This window comes from Manis pentadactyla, chromosome 16 (assembly GCF_030020395.1).
Source record: "Manis pentadactyla isolate mManPen7 chromosome 16, mManPen7.hap1, whole genome shotgun sequence".
In the NCBI taxonomy this organism is placed as follows: Eukaryota; Metazoa; Chordata; class Mammalia; order Pholidota; family Manidae; genus Manis; species Manis pentadactyla.
This window is the reverse complement of record NC_080034.1, coordinates 61,146,618-61,170,293: the sequence shown is the minus strand read 5'-3', so window position 1 is coordinate 61,170,293 and position 23,676 is coordinate 61,146,618. Positions and strand designations below refer to the sequence as shown.

Here is a 23,676-nt window from a genome sequence, read left to right as displayed (position 1 = left end):
AAAATAAAGGATAAAGGTAGGAGACAAGAAAATTACTTTATGATTACTTCCGTGAAATATTCTATAAGTATAGAATCATAATCATACAGGACTAGACTATATCATTGACAGTGTTTAACAGTCAACAGTGAAACACCCATTTCACTAGCAATAATAACTATTAGAATTTACTGGGCATTTGCTCTATGCCAAGCACCGTATGAGGCATTTTACTTTCCTCCTCACAACTGCCACACAAAGGGGGAGACTGAGGTGTGGAGAAATTGCCCAAGGTCAGCCAGCCAGCTCCATATGACTCCAAGTTCATGCTCTGACCATCTCCCTGCACTTGGCAGATCATCTGATTAACTATAGTTCCTGGACGTGCAGCCTTACTTCTCTATATGAATCAGTCCTCTGGCAAAGTAGAAAATGAGATTTTCATTAAAGTAAATCCATGTAGAGATGTCTGGTGAGAGCCAGAAGCTGGATGAGATTATAAGTGCCTGATACTCAGAAGCTACTCTGGAACTATATGGATATTTCCAGAAAATCCACTTAGGAAGGAATCCCGGGCAGCAGCATAAGCTGGGGCTCACCGTAGGAGGGCCTTCTGCATGTCTTTGTGAGCAGAGCTGAGGGTCCTCCAGGAAAGAGCTTTTGGGTGAGATCAAATGTGGATGGCCTCCAAGCACGTCCAGTGAACGTTCTCTAAGGCTCTGCCCATATCTTTGCAGAAAGGGCCCTGGGGCTGCCAATTCAGAATTGGCCATTGCTTCAAAATAAACAAAGGAGCCAAAGCCATAATTTATCTTTAGGCTGTGGAAAAGCCAGCACACTCAAAACCAGGCTGCCTTCTGTGAAGGTGAAATGAATTATCAAGTGGCACACTAAATGGAATTAATAAATCAAGTTTGCGACTTTGCACACAGAATGAATAATGGGCTCCTCTGCTAATTAATCCAGCCAAAGGCAGTCTATTTCCACTTTAATAAGGGCTCTCACTCACCTTGCCAATCTTGACAGTTTCAGAATGTTCAAGGCCCAGAGCCAGCTGTTCCCAGGTTGGAGCCAGAGCTTTGCAGTGACCACACCATGGAGCGAAGAACTTGATAAAGTGGTCACCTTCAGTGGCGAGCCAAGGGCAGAGAAGAGGAAGAGGGAGAGTAATTTATATCACACCTGACCAGAGACTGAACGGAAGCCGCGGCTCTGTCCTCCTGCGGAGCTCAGTTCAGGATGACCCCTTTAGCTGGGAAAAAGTGACTCTCCATCAAATATGGCTACATCCATGAGTTCATAACGGTCCTCAAATTAAAATCTGATTTGTCATCTTTGAGGGACAACAAAGAACCAACTCATTATTGGAAAACTGGCAATAAAGGGAAAGAATCAGGCATTTACCCTGTCTCTCTTATATGAACTACACCACTAGATAACCATGTGATAAATGAGGGCAGAGTAATCTTGATTAAAAAAGGAAGAAAGCATATTTTAATTAGGACATTAGTATTTGGCAGCCCTAATGAATGAATGGGTCTAGGAAGTGACTGGCATGGCTGCTGATGTCACAAACAGACGTCATCAGCTACGAAGTTATGTCTATACTCCCAAAAACACCAAACAGAAACTTTATATCCTGAGATCTAACTACCAATTTACAAGAAATAGAGAAATTAGGGAAACATGTTCAGCCTCCCCATGGAGATCCAATCGGCAGAGTCCAGACTGTGGCAAATCCTACAGGTTAAATGGCCTATGTGCTCAGCAAAGAGAATGCAAGGAGAAGAGATGTGGGGAGAACACACAGATTAAGAGACCTAAAAGATATATGTGCTTTTTAAAAAACACCAAACTAAACTATAGTGTTTGGAATGCAGATCTAGGTGATGAGCATAAAGAAAAGCAAAGAGTGGTTTCCATGAAAGTCAGGACAGCATCTCCTGGGGGGAAGGGGAGGGGTGGGAGGGCTGTATGGGCAGGCCATCAAAGTTTTATTTGTTGAACTGGACGGCAGGTAGAGGGCGACTGCTTTAAGCCTATCTAGGAGGTATTACAGCAATCAAGCAAGTATCACAACAGAGCGAGTCAAGTCAATTTTCTGGTTTCCCAGTGCATAGAAAAGTTGTGTTTACACTATTCTGTAGTCTATTAAGTGTGCAACAGCATTATGTCTAAAAAACAAGGAACATGCCTTAATTTAAAAATACTTTATTGCTAACAAATGCTAACCATATCTGAGGTTTCAGTCAGTTGTCATCACTAACTGCAGGCTTGAATTAGGGCCATGATTACCAAAACGTGATATACACAAAGCTAGCAAATGCTGTTGGAAAAACGGCTCTGGTAGACTTGCTCGGCAGGGTTGCCACAAACCTTCCATTTGTGAATCCAGTGAAACACAATCAAGCATGGTCTGCCTGTGTAACAATTCGCTAAGCGCTACATTTATTTCCTATATCTGTGTTTCATTTCACAATAAAACAGAAGGTTTAAATTAAAAAACTTAGTATCACTCCCTGGGATAGGAGAAAAAATTAAATCCCACAACATCATTATTTGGACACTGACCAGCCTAAGGGGCCTCAGAGAGGTCACGCTGAGCCCAAACTGAAATCAGGCTGAGGCCAGGGACAGAACTATCCAACAGTCACTGAAATGTGACAGGCTCACAGCAGGATGCTGCCATGCCAATGTGCAGGACAGCGGGTCATGATGCATTGGAGGGAAATGCTGAAAAACTTGCATCAAAACATTAGCACCTGATCCCTAAGGTTGAAACCATGTCTCTCCAGACAGGCACCTCACTACCCTTGTGCTGTGAGGTGGAGACAGGGGGTCCAGGAATCCACTGGAGTATCAACAATAGGCCGTAGCAGCAGGAGGCTAGTGCCCGTTCGAGGAAGGATCTGCACGTGGGCAGCACAGGGCAGTCCCTCCAGATGCCGCCCTTCCCCAGTGCCTTGCTTTTAGGAGGGACTGGGCTGGGCTGGTGGGACAGAGTCTGTAACAAGGTGATCCCGGTAAGCGCATCCCACAGGGAGCCCAGGCCCATCTCAGATAAAAGGGAATCCCCATACAAAAAAACACCCTCAAGTTCCACTGTCAGAAAAATTAAATAAAAATGGAAAAAGGCTGAAGGCATTGCATTCAGTTATTTTAGACTATAAGTATGGTGGGGGACATAAAGTAGGTGGCTTCTACTTCCAGCAGGCATCAAGTTACAGGGCTGGATACAATTTTAAGCCCTTTTCCACAACACTCCCAACCCAGGCTTATGGGAGGATTTCTCTCCCTGGTAGCATTTGAGGATGGAGGCCAGCAAAGAAGCCACATTCATACTCAAGTCATTTGTTGCTGAGCCAATGCTTCAGAAATGCGTGAAGAAAGGACTTACATATTATTAACATTAGAAACTGTGCACAGACCATTTTCAAAATATGAGATGTGGTACAGAAAAATATCTTCAGTGTAAAGAACACCTACTCTGATTCCCATGTTCTACTGGTCCCACTAAACTCTGGTTTAAACCAGTAAGAAAGATTGGGTTCTGCTTCAGGTCAATAAGTATATGATTAACATTGATATAAATAGACACTTTCTTATCCAATGATGCACTGTCCAGCTAATGTACAAATGAAATATATTTGTATACTAGTTAGTATACAAAGTAAATGATTTGTGAGCTTTCCACACCTAAGGCTTTATTTAGCTCAACATTACAACTGGCTTTTCTATAAATATAAAGGGAGAAATAATCTAGCAGGTCTTGAAGAGAAATGTGCCGCCACGGATGCAGATCCACCAGCCCTCATGCAGTGGGAAGGAAAAGCCCCACAGATCAAGGAGCAGTGAACGGTCAGGGGCTCTGCGAGGCTGTGGGCTGTGAACACCCGTGAGATCGGCCCGCCATACCCTGTGCGACGTGCAGCTCAAAGTTGCTGGCTGAGAGCTCATACAGCCCCTGCTCCGGCTCCGGCGCGCGTGGTGGTTCCACCTCTGGCTCTGGGGTCTAACGGGAAGAAACAGAACAAGAGGCCCTGAGTTTGTGTGTGGAAACAGTGAAACCTGCTGAGGAGACCTGTGTCCATCTAGAACCTTCTGCGCATCCCCTTCCACACCTGTTACCTCCACCCTTTGTGGGATGCTGCTGTTGGGGAAGAGGCCAGGTAGGAATCGACTCTGCCAGGTCCTCTGGATGCTTAGGCAGTAAACCGCTCGCCAGCCTCACCTCGGCAAATGCTCTAGGACTTGGACGTGAGGGCACCAGTGACAGCCATCCCCACCCCAGCCTGTCCTTTGCTGCGTCCAATCCCACCTGAACAGAGCAGACAAACTCAAGGACAGACCCGCCCCAAACGAGCACTCTGCCCGGCTCTTTGAGACGGGTTCTGAGGCTCCACACACAGTACAAATTGAGGTTTCTGGCAGCTGGCTCTGAAGGAAGCAGTATCTGAAGGAACTGAGGGAGCAGAATGGACAGAATAGGATGAGCAGCCTGGCTGCCCTTTATTCACACAAATGGCAATAAAAACAGTGGAGGAGGTAAAAGTGTGAAGGGCTGGTTAAAAGAAAAGTAGGTGGTGAGGAGGAAAATTTAGGTGGACAAAAGGGAACAAAGAGCAAAGACATGAGCTGGACTTTCAGGAAATGACATAATTCACGTGGCAGTCTGGGACAGAGACACACAAAGCAAAGGGCGAGAAGCAGTCTCTTAAAATACGCTCCTGCCGGCTCCTGAGCAGACACCGCCGTGCACAATTCCACCTGCCTCAGCTGTTGAGGCCAGTGCAGCCGTGGCCTCCAGCCAAAGAGACCAGACATGAAGAAAATGTTGCTTGGTCACCATTTTCTATACATACAAGGGTGTACATTACTCAATTTTTATCTGGCATCTCATATTTCTATTAAAAAGAATACCCATTAAGTCATTAATTCTTTAAAAGTGCCGACAGCTCAAAGCTGTGCAGAGTTATAATCATAAGTACTATGAAGCCTCCCTCTCTGCTGCGGGCTTGTTGAAACTTTACAGTAAGTGCTAAGTACACACACACACACGTCCGGGAGAACGACGGCTCCACGAAAGTCAGGGAGTGCCAGCAAGGGGGAACAAAACAGTGTGTCACCTTTAAAAGATGTGCAAAGGGTTTGCAGTACTGAAATGTTCATTTGTGTCCTTGAAAGGGCACTTACACCTCCTGTGCTCTGCGGCAGACACCAGTGGCCCCCCTCTGCACCCCCACGGGCACGCCGGTGCCCGTCACAGCGATGGGTCCACTCTCAGCCTGCTGGTGATGGCGCGGCCGTACACAGTCTTCAGAAAGCAACCTGGCAATATTCATCCAGAACCTAGACACATCTTGCTTTTTGTTTGCCCTGCAATTCTATGGGAATATATTCTAAAAATGTCACCCCGAAGTAGAAAAAAAAAGTCCTTCCAGAGATGAACATGTCCCCTAAGCATTTCTGATGACAGGAAAATTATAAATAATCTAAGTATCCACTGACACAGAGGAGCTGAATTATGACAAATTCAAATAATGTATCATCAATATACAGATGAAATAACTATAGAAAAACATCACCAATGAACCATGCTTATACAATTATAGCTGTTTGAGGAAAAAAAACAAAAGCAAACAGGGAAATATAAAGATTAACACAGAATGTAAGAGATGGCAAGTTTTCTTTGAGTTTCTTCAATATTGTGGTAACACTAGGGGGAAAAAAATCTAAATTCATCCTGCTTAAATATAAAAGTGTATAAAGTTACTTAGTAAATACAATTGAAGAACTCTCAGAAAAGTTTTCACTTACGATAATTCGAATTTAAAAGAATTTTTGGGTTGTAATATAAAGACGGAATATTTGAACTTTTCTAAAACAAGGCCCATTGCCAGTGTTTGTAGAAATGATCTAAAGCTTCCATCACTCTACAACACCAAGGCAAGGCGAGGGGTCCTCGCATTGCAGGGTGGTGAGGGGGGATTCCGTGTGGCCTGCCCGTCTCAGCTGGAGGAGCCAGGACCCTTCCCCTGTGGACACCTGTGCTGCGCTGGGCCCAGCTGCCCCGTCCTCCCCAGCACGCGCGTGGGGCCACCTCAAGGGAAGTTGGGCCCACAAGGTGAAGTTGGCCATCCTAATACTGGCTGCTGGTTTCTGAAAGTCATCATAAAGTTTGGCTTTCTGGTGAAAAGTTTACTCTAAAAATTATTTTTGGGGACTATTAATTCTTTTTAAAGGGAGCTTCCTCCCAGTAGAGACCATTTTCACAAAGGAAACAAAAACTGAAGTTTAAATCTATCTGAAAATTACACCTGCTCATGTAGCTTTGTTACCATATGACAAAGATGCAAATTCACTCAGAGGGGTTTGTGGTTTTTCCTGCTACCTAAAATTAGATAAGTCTCTGGTGAACACGTATTCAATACCATACACCACCATTCTTCACCATTACAGTTACGGGCCTTTAATACCGTGAGGGAAGATAGTACTTAGGAAGCTGCTGGGTTTCTGATTAGCTGTGACATCAGCACTCAATATGGGGAGAGTCAAAGGGCCACACAGACACCCTGGAAAATGACAGCAATAGCACAGAGGCCCAACACACTGCTGACACTGCACGTGAGCACAACCAACCTTCAAATCAGTGACCTGCTACCTGTGCAATAAGGCAGTCAGTTGATTGTTTAAATTGAAGTTACATTCAGAGACTTCAGATGCTCTTACTATGTCATCAGCAGGGCACGGCTTGGGAACACTGGCCATTTTTTCCAGCCCCTCACCAAACACCACAAACGTCAAAGTCCAACCTAGCCTCCGTGGGCCTGAGCATTCAGCATTAATCAGAAAATGCCACACATGAAGGGACATTTAATGAATGGTTACAACTGTAGTGATTTATAACAAAACTAAGACTCCCAATAACAACTGGACAGGGGAAGATTATAAATTTTTCTTAGTGACATACTACACACAGCTATGTTTCTAAAAAACTATCTCAGAAATCACAGTTTCCACAATATCCTGATATTACCTGTAGTGTAGGGAAGGACATTAAGACACTCAGACTATTAAAGGAATTAATTATATTCTCAGCAAAGCCAGTTCTAGCCGTGGGGACTGAGGTTTGAGAATAGGAATGATTCACACTGTGAGAACAGCAAGTGGAAGTAAGAGCCAGGTGACAGCTGCAGAGGCAGAGGGCAGAGGGGCCAAGGGGCAAATGGGCAGGGGGGCGGAAGGGCCAAAGCTGATCCTGACTGGATATTCTGGTGTAGGCCTGGCCCTGACCCCAGGTGGCCGAGAGTCAATCTGTGATGCTGAGGAATGATTGTTAATCATATTACATGTGAGATGGCCAAGGGGTTATATTAAAAAGTAATAGGTGCATCTCTGTGAGACACATGACACTCCTAGAGGACTGACTGCAGCCAAACAAGGGATTGGGAAGCCAGTAAGGCACATCAAGGTTGGCAAGGAGGGGGACAACTGTCAGGGCTGGGGGATGGGCACTTGGGGCCATGTTCCTTACATTCTTTGTCATGCACACATCTTCTCATCCGTCCACATTTGAATATTTCTATTAGAAATGTTTTTGAAAAGTTAATCCTGAGGGAGGAGCCAAGATGGCGGCATGAGTAGAGCAGCTGAAATCTCCTCCCAAAACCATATATATTTTTGAAAATACAACAAATACAACTATTCCTAAAAGAGAGACGAGAAGACACGGGACAACAGCCAGACTACATCTACACCTGCAAGAACCCAGCACCTCGTGAAGGGGGTAAGATACAAGCCGAAGCCCGGAGGGACCCGAGGCCCCTCACCCCAGCTCCCAGGGGGAGGAGAGGAGTCAGAGAGGGAGGGAGACGGAGCCCAGGACTGCTGAACACCCAGCCCCAGCCATCCGGGCCAGAGCGCAGACACACAGTGCGGGGGGTGCTGCATACTAGGGAAGCAGGACAGTGAGTGGGTCCCCACAGCCGGCGCCCATGGGACAAAGAAAAGCGAGTGCTTTCTGAAACTCTTAAAGGGACAGGGACCCCACAGCTGGACAGAAGCGTCCCGGGACACGTAGCCCAGCAGCTGGGAATCCCAGGGAACTCCGGGCGCCCTAACCCCCTGGAGGGCAGCGCAGCTCTGAGGCCCCTCATGGCGATAAACAGCCTCCCGCCTGTTTCCCCTCTGACGCGGCTCCGTGATATTGGAGCAGCAGCCTGAGGCAGGCCACGCCCACAGCAACCGCGGAGCTTAACTCCACAAAGGCAGGGCAAGAATCAGAGGCCCCGTCGGCGCGCAGCTGCCCAGCACAAGCCACTAGAGGTCGCTGTTCTCCCAGGAGAGGAGGGCCACAAACAAGGGAGAAGGGACGTTCTCCCAGCCGACACACGTGCCAGCTCCCCACAACTACCTCTGTGGCCATGAAAAGGCAGAAGAATTTGATACAGACCAAAATCACAGAGTCAACCCCTGAGGAGGAGACAGACCTAACCAATCTACCTGAAAAAGAATTCAAAATAAAGGTCATAACCATGCTGATGGAGCTGCAGAGAAATATGCAAGAGCTAAGGGATGACGTCCAGAGGGAGATTACAGAAATGAAACAATCTCTGGAAGGATTGATAAGCAGAATGGATAAGATGCAAGAGGCCACACATGGAATAGAAACCAGAGAACAGGAACACATAAACGCTGACGCAGAGATAAAAGGATCCAAGTAATGAAACAATATTAAGAGAACTCTGTGACCAATCCAAAAGGAACAATATCCACATTATAGGGGTACCAGAAGAAGAGAGAGAAAAAGGAATAGAAAGTGTCTTTGAAGAAATAATGGCTGACAACTTCCCCAAACTGGGGGAGGAAATAATCGATCAGACCACGGAAGTACACCCAACTCCCAACAGAAGGGACCCAAGGAGGACAACACCAAGAAACATAATAATTAAAATGGCAAAGATCAAGGACAAGGACAGAGTTTCAAAGGCAGCTAGAGAGAGGAAAAAGGTCACCTACAAAGGAAGACCCATCAGGCTATCATCAGACTTCTCAACAGAAACCTTACAGGCCAGAAGAGAATGGCATGATATATTTAATGCAATGAAACAGAAGGGCCTTGAACCAAGGATACTGTATTCAGCACGATTATCATTTAAATATGAAGGAGGGATTACACAATTCCCAGACAAGCAAAAGTTGAGGGAATTTGCCTCCCACAAACCACCTCTACAGGGCATTCTAGAGGGACTATTCTAGACGGGAGCACTCCTAAGACTAAATAGATGTCACCAGAGAAAATAAAATCACAGCAAAGAAAGCAGACCAACCAAATACTAACTAAAAGCAAAAAACAAAATCAACTACCCACAAAAGCAGTGAAAGGAAACACAAAAGAGCACAGAATAAAACAACCAACATATAAAGAATGTAGGAGGAGGAATAAGAAGGGAGAGAAATAAAGAATAACCAGACAATGTTTATTACAGTTCAATAAGCGAGTTAAGTTAGACAGTAAGATACTAAAGAAGCTAACCTTGAACCTTTGGTAACCATGAATCTAAAGCCTGCAATGGCAATAAGTACATATCTTTCAATAATCAACCTAACTGTAAATGGACTGAATGCACCAATCAAAAGACACGGAGTAATACAATGGATAAAAAAGCAAGACCCATCCATATGCTGCTTACAAGAGACTCACCTCAAACCCAAAGATATGTACAGACTAAAAGTCAAGGGATGGAAAAAGATATTTCATGCAAACAACAGGGAGAAAAAAGCAGGTGTTGCAGTACTAGTATCAGACGAAATAGACTTCAAAACAAAGAAAGTAACAAGAGATAAAAAAGGACATTACATAATGATAAAGGGCTCAGTCCAACAGGAGGATATAACCACTATAAATATATATGCACCCAACACAGGAGCACCAGCATATGTGAAACAAATACTAACAGAACTAAAGGAGGAAATAGAACGCAATGCATTCATTTTAGGGGACTTCAACATGCCACTCACTCCAAAGGACAGATCCACCAGACAGAAAATAAGTAAGGACACAGAGGCACTGAACAACACACTAGAACAGATAGACCTGATAGACATCTATAGAACTCTACTTCCGAAAGCAACAGGATACACATTCTCAAGTGCACATGGAACATTCTCTAGAATAGACCACATACTAGGCCCCAAAAAGAGCCTCAGTAAATTCCAAAAGATTGAAATCTTACCAACCAACTCTTCAGACCATAAAGGTATAAAACTAGAACTAAATTGTACAAAGAAAACAAAAAGGCTCACAAACACATGAAGGCTTAACAACATGCTCCTAAATAATCAATGGATCAATGAACAAATTAAAATAGAGATCAAGGAATATATGGAAACAAATGACAACAACAATACAAAGCCTCAACTTCTGTGGGACGCAGCGAAAGCAGTCATAAGAGGAAAGTATATAGCAATCCAGGCACACTTGAAGAAAGAAGAACAATCCCAAATGAATAGTCTAATGTCACAATTATCAAAATTGGAAAAAGAAGAACAAATGAGGCCTAAAGTCAGCAGAAGAAGGGACATAATAACAATCAGAGAAGAAATAAACAAAATTGAGAAGAATAAAACAATAGAAAAAAATCAATGAAACCAAGAGCTGGTTCTTTGAGAAAATAAACAAAATAGATAAGCCTCTAGCCAAACTTATTAAGAGAAAAAGAGAATCAACACACATCAACAGAATCAGAAATGAGAAAGGAAAAATCACGACAGACTCCACAGAAATACAAAGATTTATTAGAGACTACTATGAAAACCTATATGCTAACAAGCTGGAAAACCTAGAAGAAATGGACAACTTCCTAGAAAAATACAACCTTCCAGGACTGACCAAGGAAGAAACACAAACGTTAAACAAACCAATTACGAGCAAAGAAATTGAAGCGGTAATGAAAAAACTACCCAAGAACAAAACCCCCAGGCCAGACGGATTTACCTTGGAATTTTATCAGACATACAGAGAAGACATAATACCCATTCTCTTTAAAGTTTTCCAAAAAATAGAAGAGGAAGGAATACTCCCAAACTCATTCTATGAAGCCAACATCACCCTAATACCAAAACCAGGCAAAGACCCCGCCAAAAAAGAAAACTACAGACCAATATCCCTGATGAACGTAGATGCAGAAATACTCAACAAAATATTAGCAAACCGAATTCAAAAATACATCAAAAGGATCATACACTATGACCAAGTGAGATTCATCCCAGGGATGCAAGGATGGTACAACATTCGAAAATCCATCAACATCATCCACAACATCAACAAAAAGAAGGACAAAAACCACATGATCATCACCATAGATGCTGAAAAAGCAATCGACAAAATTCAACATACATTCATGATAAAAACTCTCAACAAAATGGGCATAGAGGGCAAGTACCTCAACATAATAAAAGCCATATATGCTAAACCCACAGCTAACATCATACTGAACAGCGAGAGGCTGAAAGCTTTTCCTCTGAGATCGGGAACAAGACGGGGATGCCCACTCTCCCCACTCTGTTATTCAACATAGTACCAGAAGTCCTAGCCATGGCAATTAGACAAAACAAAGAAATACAACCAATCCAAATAGGTAAAGAAGGAGTTAAACCGTCACTATTTGCAGATGACATGATACTGTACATAAAAAAACCCTAAAGACTCCACTCCAAAACAACTAGAACTGATATCGGAATACAGCAAAGTTGCAGGATACAAAGTTAACACACAGAAATCTGTGGCTTTCCTATACACTAACAATGAACCAATAGAAAAAGAAATCAGGAAAACAATTCCATTCACAATTGCATTGAAAAGAATAAAATACCTAGGAATAAACCTAACCAAAGAAGTGAAAGACCTATACCCTGAAAACTATAAGACACTCTTAAGAGAAATTAAAGAGGACACTAACAAATGGAAACTCATCCCATGCTCTTGGCTAGGAAGAATTAATATCGTCAAAATGACCATCTTGCCCAAAGCAATATACAGATTTGATGCAATCCCTATCAAATTACCAACAACATTCTTCAACAAACTGGAACAAATAGTTCTAAAATTCATATGGAAACACCAAAGACCCCGAATAGCCAAAGCAATCCTGAGAAGGCAGAATAAAGTGGGGGGAGATCTCACTCCACAACTTCAAGCTCTACTACAAAGCCATAGTAATCAAGACAATTTGGTACTGGCACAAGAACAGAGCCACAGACCAGTGGAACAGAATAGAGACTCCAGACATTAACCCAAACATATATGGTGAATTAATATACGATAAAGGAGCCATGGACATACAATGGGGAAAGGACAGTCTCTTCAACAGATGGTGCTGGCAAAACTGGACAGCTACATGTAAGAGAATGAAACTGGATCACTGTCTAACCCCATACACAAAAGTAAATTCGAAATGGATCAAAGACCTGAATGCAAGTCATAAAACCATAAAACTCTTAGAAAAAAGCATAGGCAAAAATCTCTTGGACATAAACATGAGTGACTTCTTCATGAACATATCTCCCCAGGCAAGGAAAACAAAAGCAAAAATGAAGAAGTGGGACTACATCAAGCTGAAAAGCTTCTGTACAGCAAAGGACACCATCAATAGAACAAAAAGGTACCCTACAGTATGGGAGAATATATTCATAAATGACAGATCTGACAAAGGCTTGACATCCAAAATATATAAAGAGCTCACGCACCTCAACAAACAGAAAGCAAATAATCCAATTAAAAAATGGGCAGAGGAGTTGAACAGACAGTTCTCCAAAGAAGAAATTCAGATGGCCAACAGACACATGAAAAGATGCTCCACGTCGCTAGTTATCAGAGAAATGCAAATTAAAACCACAATGAGATATCACCTCACACCAGTAAAGATGGCTACCACCCAAAAGACAAACAACAAATGTTGGCGAGGTTGTGGAGAAAGGGGAACCCTCCTACACTGCTGGTGGGAATGTAAATTAGTTCAACCATTGTGGAAAGCAGTATGGACGTTCCTCAAAATGCTCAAAATAGAAATACCATTTGACCCAGGAATTCCACTCCTAGGAATTTACCGTAAGAATGCAGCAGCCCAGTTTGAAAAAGACAGATGCGCCCCTATGTTTATCGCAGCACTATTTACAATAGCCAAGAAATGGAAGCAACCTAAGTGTCCATCAGTAGATGAATGGATAAAGAAGAGGTGGTACATATACACAATGGAATATTATTCAGCGATAAGAAGAAAATAAATTCTACCATTTGCAACAACATGGATGGAGCTAGAGGGTATTATGCTCAGTGAAATAAGCCAAGCGGAGAAAGACAAATGCCAAATGATTCCACTCATATGTGGAGTTTAAGAACAAAGAAAAACTGAAGGAACAAAACAGCAGCAGAATCACAGAACCCAAGAATGGACTAACAGTTACCAAAGGGAAAGGGACTGGGGAGGATGGGAGGGAGGGGAGGGATAAGAGCAGGGAAGAAGTAAGGGGGTATTATGATTAGCATGTGTAATGTCGGCGGGGGGGGCATGGGGCGGGCTGTGCAACACAGTGAAGACAAGTAGTGATTCTACAGCACCTTACTACACTGACGGACAGTGACTGTGAAGGGGTATGTGGGGGGGACTTGGTGAAGGGGGGAGCCTAGTAAACATAATGTTCTTCATGTAATTGCAGATTAATGATAACAAAAAAAAAAAAAGAATGTACGTCCATAAAGAGGCGAGTTTTGGAGTGTCAAGAAATAAATTACTAAATAAAGTACAAAAAAAAAAAGTTAATCCTTTTTCCCTTATATCAGGTACCTAGACCAGTCAAGATCACAGAGACACCCAACAGAATGGCGGTTGCCAGGGGGAGTCAGAGATATGTTCTAGGTTTCCGTTTTGTAAGATGAAAAGAGCCCTGGAAATGGATGACAGTGAAGCTGCATTACGTCAGTTTAATCCCATTGAATTGTACGCTTAGAAGCAGTTAAGGTGGTAAATTTTATAATATGTGTATTTTATCACAATAAAAAAAGAAGAAAAAAGTTAATCTTTACTAATGATATTAATGGGCTCTTAAAAAATAAAAGCTTGCTTTAAAATGGGAGCCTTAATTTTTCAGCAGAGTTGGCCCCTTCATTACCCCTACAATACCAAATGTAGCAGAGAGAGAGAGAGGGCAGGAGGGAGGCAGGCTCCCGGGGCACTCACGGCGGGCTCCTCGCTCAGGGTCTGCAGCATCCAGGTCTCCAGCGTCTGGAAGTCCCGAGGACCCTGGTACTTCACAGCTTCTTGGCCAGGCTTGAAAAACTTCAAGCTGAAAGGGTAACCAAGGCTTAGACAGTGGGTTTTGAAAGCACGTTAAACTGCTCGAGTGGCGAGCGCCAGCTTATCAGGGGGCAAACTCACTCAGCAAAACAACTACAAATGGAGTTGGTAAGGGGCTGCAGCCAGGCACGTCAGGGCCCTCTCCAATAAAACCTGAAGATAGAGGAAAAATAGTGTTCTAGGAGGTAATACATTCACCTAATCCTAAACTTTTAAAAGTTTATTTTATTCAAGAAAAAGAAAACTGAGGTGAACACACTGACCCTAATGCTGTGGATTAAGCCCCAAGCTACAAGGGTTCAGTTGTGCCAAACTCCCAAGCTTCTCCATGCTAGGTATTTGTTAATTTCCCAAGCTTCAGTAGTTTTTATGTTCTGCATTTGCCTTAAAAAACATTAGAACCATAGTAGAAATAGCATCATTTTGCAAAAATGTATTTCCAGGCTACCCCATCACGTGCTTGGCTCTTAACCAAACCATGAATATCCAGGTATTCGGAGAATTCAAGTTTTCAGCTATGAGAACAAACTTGACAGTTGGTCAATATGGCCTATTCACTTCTGCACAGAGAAGGAATCTTTCCTCCTTTTTCAACACATATTAGCCTCTGACGGTACCTGTAGGTAGAATACAGAGTACTTTTTTAGTGGTAAGCAAAAGGCAGCACTTCCAGACCCTGTATCATTGCACTGATAATGGAAAAACAGTCTCTAGATAAGCTTTATAGAAGGTGTCAAGGACTTGGGGAGGGAGTAAATATGGTTACTGACAGAAAAAAAAGAATCACAGAGCAGTTTTTGGCAAGACTTTTCATCCAAAACACCCCTAGCACTTCCACAGCGTGTATGTGGATTTTGTTAGCAGAGGCCCGGTGAGCAGTATCAGAGTGTAAGGATACACAGGAATCCCGACTGTGGGTTTGATTAGCTAATACCCCCAAAGGCCTTGATGTGAAGTTTTCACAGCTGTACGAGAAGAAGGACACATTGGCTATAGTAACATTTAGATTAAACGAGGCTGTCTGGCCTCACCCAGAAGCTAGGATCCTGACCTTAGGGCTGAAGAGACATCCCTGAAGTGCCTCCATGGAAAATATATGCCCCTCAGTGGCTCATGCTTTTATAACCGTAACCAAAAGCCAAAATCCAACTAGATTTGGCCAGTATACCTGTTGCTTCATGAAGTTTAACATTTGAGGATACTCCAAAGCGTGGCTCCTAATTATGAATGCCTGCGCCCCACCCCCATTCGTGGAGATGTGAGCTAGGTCCCCAGAGAACTGGAAGACACTTACTGATCCCCTCCAATTCTCCTCGCTCTTCCAAGTACCCCCCTCCACCAAAGTACGCCAGGATGGAAAATCAGTGGATCCTCAAAATACCAGAAGGGACCATGGGTTGTCAAACTCATTCCCTATTTCTTTGTTAACATTAATACACATTGAAATACATAATATATTCATGTATTATACATAAACAATACATAAATGCTATTATTAAATTTTAAAATATTGCAATATATAAATAACAAAAATAAATAAAATACATTGAACTACATTAAAACCTAATCTGTGATTTTTTCTAATTTGGTGGGCATTGAGCAAAACAAAAATGAGCAATTTAAAAAAAATCTCTTCCTGTTGGATTGAAAAACCTTCTAAATTGCCGCGAGATTCTCCCTCATGTTCACAGAGCCTAGGGATACGAGGAGAGCTTCTGTTACAGAACTTTCAGTCTGTCTGGGGCATCAGACTTTAATTCTCACTGTAAATGGAGATGCTGGAAGCGAGGGAGAGTGGGCCACAGCGAATAAGCCCCATGTACAGCACCAGGCTCTTCTGCTATTAGCAAACCTCCACATGGGCATTTGTTTTTTCAGGTGGTATGTTTCTCTTTCAAGGAGAGAAAATCTCCATTTGTGAGTCACTCTGGAAAACAGTGCAATGGAAGTTCTTCTGCAAGGCATGAGATAGTGTTCTGGGCTACACTGTGTCCCCAGACTGATCTGTTTCTTTGTTAACATTAATACACATTGAAATACATAATATATTTATGTATTATACATAAACAATACATAAATGCTATTATTAAATTTTAAAATATTGCAATATATAAATAACAAAAATAGCCCTCAGCCATATCACTGGTGTCCTTACAAAAGGGGGAACTTGGGCTTGGGGAGAGACATGCACACAGGGAGAAGACCATAAGAGGATGGAGGGGTGGGGGATGCATCTACAAGCCAAGGAATGCTGAGGATTGTTGGCAAGCCACCACAAGCTAGAAAGAGGCAAGGAAGGACTTCCCGACTCATTTCAGGGTGATCACGGCCCTGTGGATAACTCGTTGGGCTTCTGGCTTCCAGAACTATGAGACAATACATTTTTATTCTTTTTTACCACCAGGCTTGGAGCACATTTTCCCAGATGACAAAAATTCTTTACTGGCTCAACAGGAAGACCTCGAAACATTTTCTTGGGCAAGAGTTAGCCACTTTCAGGGGCATAGAAACCCAAATTCCTCTCTTCTACTCCAGTTAAAGGTGCCGAGGAAAGACTGGCATTGAAGCTGATACACTGACACACACCCTGTAAGTGCTCAGGCATTTACATGCATCATCTGATTCAGGACTTGCACTGTCTCAATGAGGTGGGTACTGTTTTAAGGGAAGTAAATGCTCACACAGGTGAATCTCTGAATGCCCTAATGCAACCACATTTTATGCACCACAGCCTGCCACCTGCATTCCGTGGAAAAGGTCTGCTCTTGGACACTAGTGCACAGCTGTAACAGGTACAGAGGCTCCTTACCAAACACAAATAACACAAAAACCAGTGCATGTTTTTTTGTAGAAGACCCTATCTTCCAAATAAAAATCAGGACAAATGATCCAACACAGATCTTTTAAAATTGGTGACTAGCAACTATGGAGTAACTGATGCTGCAGCCAGACAGCCAATATGACCAGGTCCAGGTGGAACCACTCCTTCCCTGACACCTCTAACACTTGCCCTTTTCAGTCCTCATGCAGGCTCTGTGGCATGGCTCATGGTGTACACAGCCACATGGCCACACAGAGCCAGCTGCTTAGGAGTGGACACCACAGCCAACACCTCTTTTCCCCTGCACTTTCAAAGTAAAAGCCTCAACAGGTGAACATCTGTCTCCTCAGATAGTCTCACTTCACTACTCACAGACCGTTTCTTTGCAATGCACTTCATCCAAGCAGTTCATTTCAAAGGAAATGCTATGAAGCATAGGAGGTGATGCCTATAGGTAGGTACATATAGATTTTTTCTCTGCTGATCTGATTTGGCAGATTTGAATTACAGCACTTAGATTATCAAATGGCAAGTGGTCATCAAAGACCAAGAGGTCCAGAATCCTTTACAGAAATGCCAAATTTCCAAATGTTAGGGGGAACCTTACGATGTATTAAGTGTGCTCAGATTGGTGTGTGCATGCACCTGATTACACATAACAGTGTTAAGGTGGGGGTGGTGGGTGTCAGCATCCTGCTTAGACTCAGAGGTTAAATAATGCAGCCAGAGCTGCACAGTAAGAAAAGGCAGAGCTGGGATTTAAATGGTAGCTTCTAGGTTCTAGGCCAGAGTTCCTCCCACTTTTCCATACTGCCTCTGAGGTTTAAAGATAAGCTCAGATTTTATATAGAACTTATTTCACTCATCAATTTGAGCAAATATTTCAGGAGTTGCAGTGGTCAAACACAACCGTGTCCTTCTGGAAAAAGCATCTTCCCTGTTTTGGAGAACAGCTCATCACTAACATTTGCCATGTGGCCTAATGGGGCTGCTGTCTTCCTACCAGATCCTGCCTCTCTGGCCACAAGGACTATCCTGGAATGAACGTTCCACCTAAGCCAGGCCTCCTCCCATCTGATATGGCAAAATCAGGCCCCCAAGCCCTTGGAGCTGAATATGAGCTTCCCCCACAGCCTTCTGATTAATTCTGTCTTTGGCTTATTACGCCGGTTTCAATTTCTGTTTCTTAAAGCTAAAAAACTCCTTCAACTGTCCAGGGAGTAAGCAGCAGTGCTTTTCAGACCTGCTGTGCCTGGTCTTTCGCCAACAGGGACAGCCCTTGTGCCGCCACATGGGAAAGCACTCCGGGCAGGACGCGCCAGACTCACAGAAGGACCAAAAGCTAGAAGTGACGACAAAGTCTATGCTCCTTGTGAACGTGGAACATGACAGGACCATGTGGGGACCTCTATTTCTGTCTCACAAACACATTTTCTTATAAACAGGAAAGCCCAACACTGATAATTAAAGGCCTTTTCCAAACAAAGTATAAAAGGCATCTAATATAGACACAGTGTTAAACATAAGCTTTCCCTAACAGGGACGGCCTGCTCAAAGTTAACATCTCCTCTCTCCTCAGAACGGAAAGGGAAGTTACCCAAAGTGTAACTTGGTCTTTCTTTGGCCAAACGCAGCTGGCAAAGGTGTGGAAAACCTGAAACTATACAGGAGGCTGTGCCGTTGCACTTACGTGGGGTATCCTCGCACCCCCTGAGCAGAGCACACGTCCGACTCAGCCGTGCAGTCCACTTTAGCCACGAAGACCTTGGCATCTTCCATGCTGTTGTACTTGTCTCCCAGGTCGTTCCATGTTGGCTGCAGCCGCTGGCAGTGTCCACACCTGTAACGGGGTGAAAGGGACAGCATACTGAGTGCTGGGCAGAGGGTGGCCCAGAGCACAGCCTTTCGCCTAGGACAGTGGGGCTTTCTGACCCCTCCTTTCCTCTGTGGCAGGACCGAGGGCTCACAGTGACCACAGACCCTCACTCCCCTGCTTAACATTCCCCGGAGTCACTGCATTGTTCTCAGCCTGAAATTGAAACTTAGCAAGGTACTGAGCCAGGTCATCCTTGCTCTGGCCCTGGTTGACCTCCCACTTGACCTCTATACACTGCCCTTCGTCTGCAGCCTTCCTGGGAGCCATCTTGCCGTGTTTGGTTTCCCGAAAGGGTCCAGCTTGGTTGGCTCTGAGGATCAGTTCCTGCTCTCTGGTGCTTCCTCCCTAAACCCACCTGGCTAATGTCTAATTGCCCTTAGGTTTAGTTGGGTAACACTTCCTCCAAGGAAGCCCTGACTCCCCAGGCTCTTTGGTACCCACTCTCTTCTCCTCCTCTTCTGGAAAGCTCCCTTGCTCTCTGTCTTCTGAAGCAAGGACTTCTCACAACCAATGCTCCTTTCCTATTTAGCCAGGTTTCTTCCTCTATATAACAAGGATCTGCAAATGCAGGGCAACCTCAAAATTAAAGCAATTTTGCATTTTTTCCAATGAGAAGCTTAAAAAATGTTTGCAGCCACCCACCTTGTAAATTTGATAAAATCACATGGATACTTATGATATTCACTGTATGAATTTAACTATAAACAAATATTTTAAAATCACCTATCATTTAAAATAATGTTAACTTAGAATTGTTGCTTTTTCCACCCTTCACATTTCTTGACAGCATCAACATCTCTCCTGTTGCTAAATCTGCTTTTTGAGACAGCTGATCATCACCTTTAATTAAGTGTTATATTTGATTTTTGATGAGACAACACTGGACTTTATTTCAAGGGTCAAGCAGTCACATGGCATTATGGCACACGGGTTTTTGAGTTTGTTTCCATTCACCTGGTAAGTGTATATTCATCATGTCTACAATGTAATCACTTACTGTATTGCTTTTTAAAGTGATCTTCAAAATGCTTGCTTACAAGAACACCCAACACTTATAACCATGAGTTCGTCCTCAAAATAACTTCTCAATAAAACCTCTCTGCCTCTTTTCTGATGGATGACCTCAACAATAAGCATCCAAATGTAGCTCTGAAGAAGTTTGCTTCAAGCTAATACGTCTTCAGTAAGCAGCACTTTCTTGGTCAGCTAAAAGATTTCCTGCTTTTTAGGAGATGATTATCTATATAATACAGTGTAATTCTCTCTTTTCTGGAAAATAACTATGAGGGAAAACCAGTGTTACATTTAAGTATATATGGTACAAGGGCCAAGACAAGCACTGTCCTTTTTACAACTGTATTCTCGGTGTCTAGCATATGCTTGGCATGTACTAAGTATCTGGCAATTTCCTAATGATAGATTCATAGATGCCATGGAACCGGCAATTTTCGTTTGGGACCCTTGTGGCTGTAGCAAACCCCTGTGGCAGCAGCTGCATTTACAAGGCAGTTTGTGACCAGGTAATAGAGCAAAGTCACCTGCTCCTCCAACGAGGCAGCCCCAATTTGACCTTACTGTCACCAGATTCAGTGTGACCTGCAAACTGGCCATACAAAAGCTGTGACCTGATGTTGGCACAAAATATACAGCAGTAGGACAACCCTGCATCTATCAAGTTTAGAGCAAAAACACACAGATCAATTATTTTCATTACATGGTGCCTGTGCTCCCAAATCCCATGTGGGCTTCTAATATTCCAGGACAGAGTGGAAAGAGACTGGAGGGCAGCCAGCAGCACTTTCTATTTGAGCTCTAATCTGCTCTTAACGTCTAACTTAAATGTCCTCACAGAAACTCACACATCTCTATTTGAATATTTTGTAGAAGAAATCAAATAAAAACTTTAAAAGTTACATTTTTCTGTGAGCATGCACCTAAAAGTTTATAAGCCATATACAATGAGAAAGGAATTTACTTAATTGTGCCTAGATTTGCTGGTCTTCCTCACTCAGGTGAATACCGCAGACAACAACATTAAAACGTCATTGGCATTGCATGGTCTCACTATGTCCACATGTCAGTTTTTCTTCAAAAAACAAAGAAAAAAACCCATGGATCGATTTATTTCACTGAAATAGGCTCTGCTTAAATAGTGTATTGATTTGGAATACTCTGAGAATACTTCCTCATACAGAAACTATTAATAATGAATGATTATGCTACAGAGTGTTTTCTGTACCACTGGTAGTTCTAAAAATCCAAGTCAGTTGGTCCTTAGTAACTTGAAACAGATGTATCCCACAGTTACACTGTTAATAAATGATAGCTCTGACCCAGAGCTGCCCAAAACAGTTAACTCCAAATGAACTGAAATAGAGTAATAGCCTGAATACGGGTAGAGAGAGAAACAAGTTCCTCCCACTTCCGCCAGCACATTTTCTGAATGGGCCGTGTTTCTTGGGCATCTTCTCTCTACTCCTTCCTACATCCCCTTTCCACGTGTCAATGAGCCTCCGCTTCCGCTCGTGGGAAGAATGCCAAATCCTGCAGTAAGCCTGCAAACTTTTTGCCCTAAAACTGGTGTTCCCTTTTGCCCTACGAAACCGCCTTTCCTGGGGCATCTAGGCCGTAGGGGGCCAGCACCGCCTGTGCTCCTGCGCATGCAGGGTGCCCTGCGGGACAATTCCCAGGGCAGGGGTCTCGGGGGTTGCCACGGAAGCCCCCACTAGAACCAAGGCAGGAGATGCCATTTGCTCCACGTGGTGCCTTCCCAACTCACTTTCTGGATGGTCAGGCCCCAAGAGAACCGAGGGAAGGGGGTGCCCCAGAACAGCCTTGGGTTGAGGGACAATGGCTCCTGCCCTCGAGGACACAGCTCCCCACCCGCTCCAAGAGGCGAAGGGGTCCCCAGAATTCGCACCCCTCTCCGCTTCCCGGGGCAGCACAGGAACCCTCTTCTGCCTAGGCCACACACCCACACACCCACACACACCCACACACCCACACCCCCCCACACACACCCACACACCCCCCCCACACACACCCCCACACACCCCCACACACCCCCACACCCACACACCCCCACCCCCACACACACCCACACACACCCACACACACACCCCCCACACACCCACACACCCCCCCACCCCCCCACACACACCCCACACACACACCCCACACACACACACCCCCCCACACACCCCCACACACACACCCCACACACACACACCCCACACCCCCACACCCCCCCCCCACACACACCCCCACACCCACACACACCCACACACACCCCCACAACCCCCCCACACACCCACACACACCCCCACACACCCACACACCCCCCACACACACACCCACACCCCCACACCCCCCCCACACACACACCCACACACACCCCCACACCCCCCCCACACCCACACCCCCCCACACACCCACACACCCACACCCCACACACAACCCCCACACACCCCCCACACACACCCACACCCACACCCACACCCCACACACACACCCCCACACCCACACACACCCCCCACACACCCCCCCACACACCCCCACACACACACCCCCACCCCCACACACACCCACACACCCCCACACACACCCCACACCCCCACACACACCCACACACCCACCCACCCCCACCCACCCCCCCACACGCACACCGGACAATCACACCTCTGTGAGTTTCTAGTTCTCAGCTAAGCCCTCAAGCAGGGGACCGGCCCCGGAGCCCGGCGGCCGCCCACGAGGCACCCGGCTCCGCCACCCCTGCAGGCCGCGGCCTCCGCCGGCGGCAAGCCCGGGGGCCAGGGCCGCGCGGTGGCGGTGACGACCGCGCCCGCCCCTCCGTCAGCCCCGGGGCCGCCCGAGGGGCATGCGGAGCGCCGAGGCCGCCCTTCCCCGCTCTCCCCTCGGGGACCGCGCCTCCCGCACCGCCCGCGCCGCCCGGCGCCACGTCAGCCGCCGGCGCCCCGGCCCAGCCCGCCGAGCCCACGCCCCCCGCCTGCCGTGCCCGCAGCCGGAGCCCTGCGCGGGGCGCGCGGCCGTTACCAGGGCGCGAAGAACATGACGAAGTGCGCGGCGCTCTGGATCCCGTGCGTGAACATGTCGGCCGTGTACAGGTGCTTGGCGTGCGGGTCTTCCTCGGTCCCGCCGTCCGCCTCCGGGGGCCCGCCCGCGCCCGGCTCCTGCGCCCAGGCGCCCCGGCGCCCGCCGCCGCCATCGCCCAGCAGCAGCGGGAGCAGCAGCGCGGCCAGGGCCAGCGTCCGGGGCAGCGGCGGGAGGAGGCGTCCGGGGCGCGCGGGCATCGCGGCGGGGCTGGGCGCGCTCTCGCCAGGGCCGCCGGTCCCCTCGGCGCCGCCCCGCAGAGGCCGCGCCCCTTCCCGGCCCCGCCCCGCCCGCGCGCTCCCGCCCGGGCGGAGTCGGCACCCCGAGCGCCGGCCTGGGAGGGGCCGAGCGGGGCGGCCCCCTGCGCTGCCCCACGGCCCCGGGGGCGCCCCGGGGGGTCCTGCGCCTGCCAGACCCGGGCAGTGCCCGCGCCGCCCCGAGGGGGGTGAACACTGGAGGGTCGGGGAGGCCGGGCAGGGCCGCCGCGGAGGGCTCGGGCAGCCTCCGTTCACCTTAGCATCACGAAGACCCCACGC

General features: G+C 45.9%; 1 protein-coding gene across 1 annotated transcript in view; it reads right to left on the bottom strand.

Moving 5' to 3' along the window:
* TXNDC5 (thioredoxin domain containing 5) overlaps nt 1-23,394 on the bottom strand; it is a 31,623-nt gene extending 8,229 nt beyond the window's left edge. The window contains exons 1-5 of the mRNA XM_057494034.1: nt 23,084-23,394; nt 18,845-18,994; nt 14,217-14,322; nt 3,895-3,991; nt 989-1,104 (exon numbers count right to left, since the gene is read on the bottom strand). Coding sequence (XP_057350017.1) covers nt 989-1,104; nt 3,895-3,991; nt 14,217-14,322; nt 18,845-18,994; nt 23,084-23,340 — 726 coding nt within the window. The 5' untranslated portion in view covers nt 23,341-23,394. The remainder of the gene's footprint in view (nt 1-988; nt 1,105-3,894; nt 3,992-14,216; nt 14,323-18,844; nt 18,995-23,083) is intronic.
* Nucleotides 23,395-23,676: the final 282 nt, after the last annotated feature.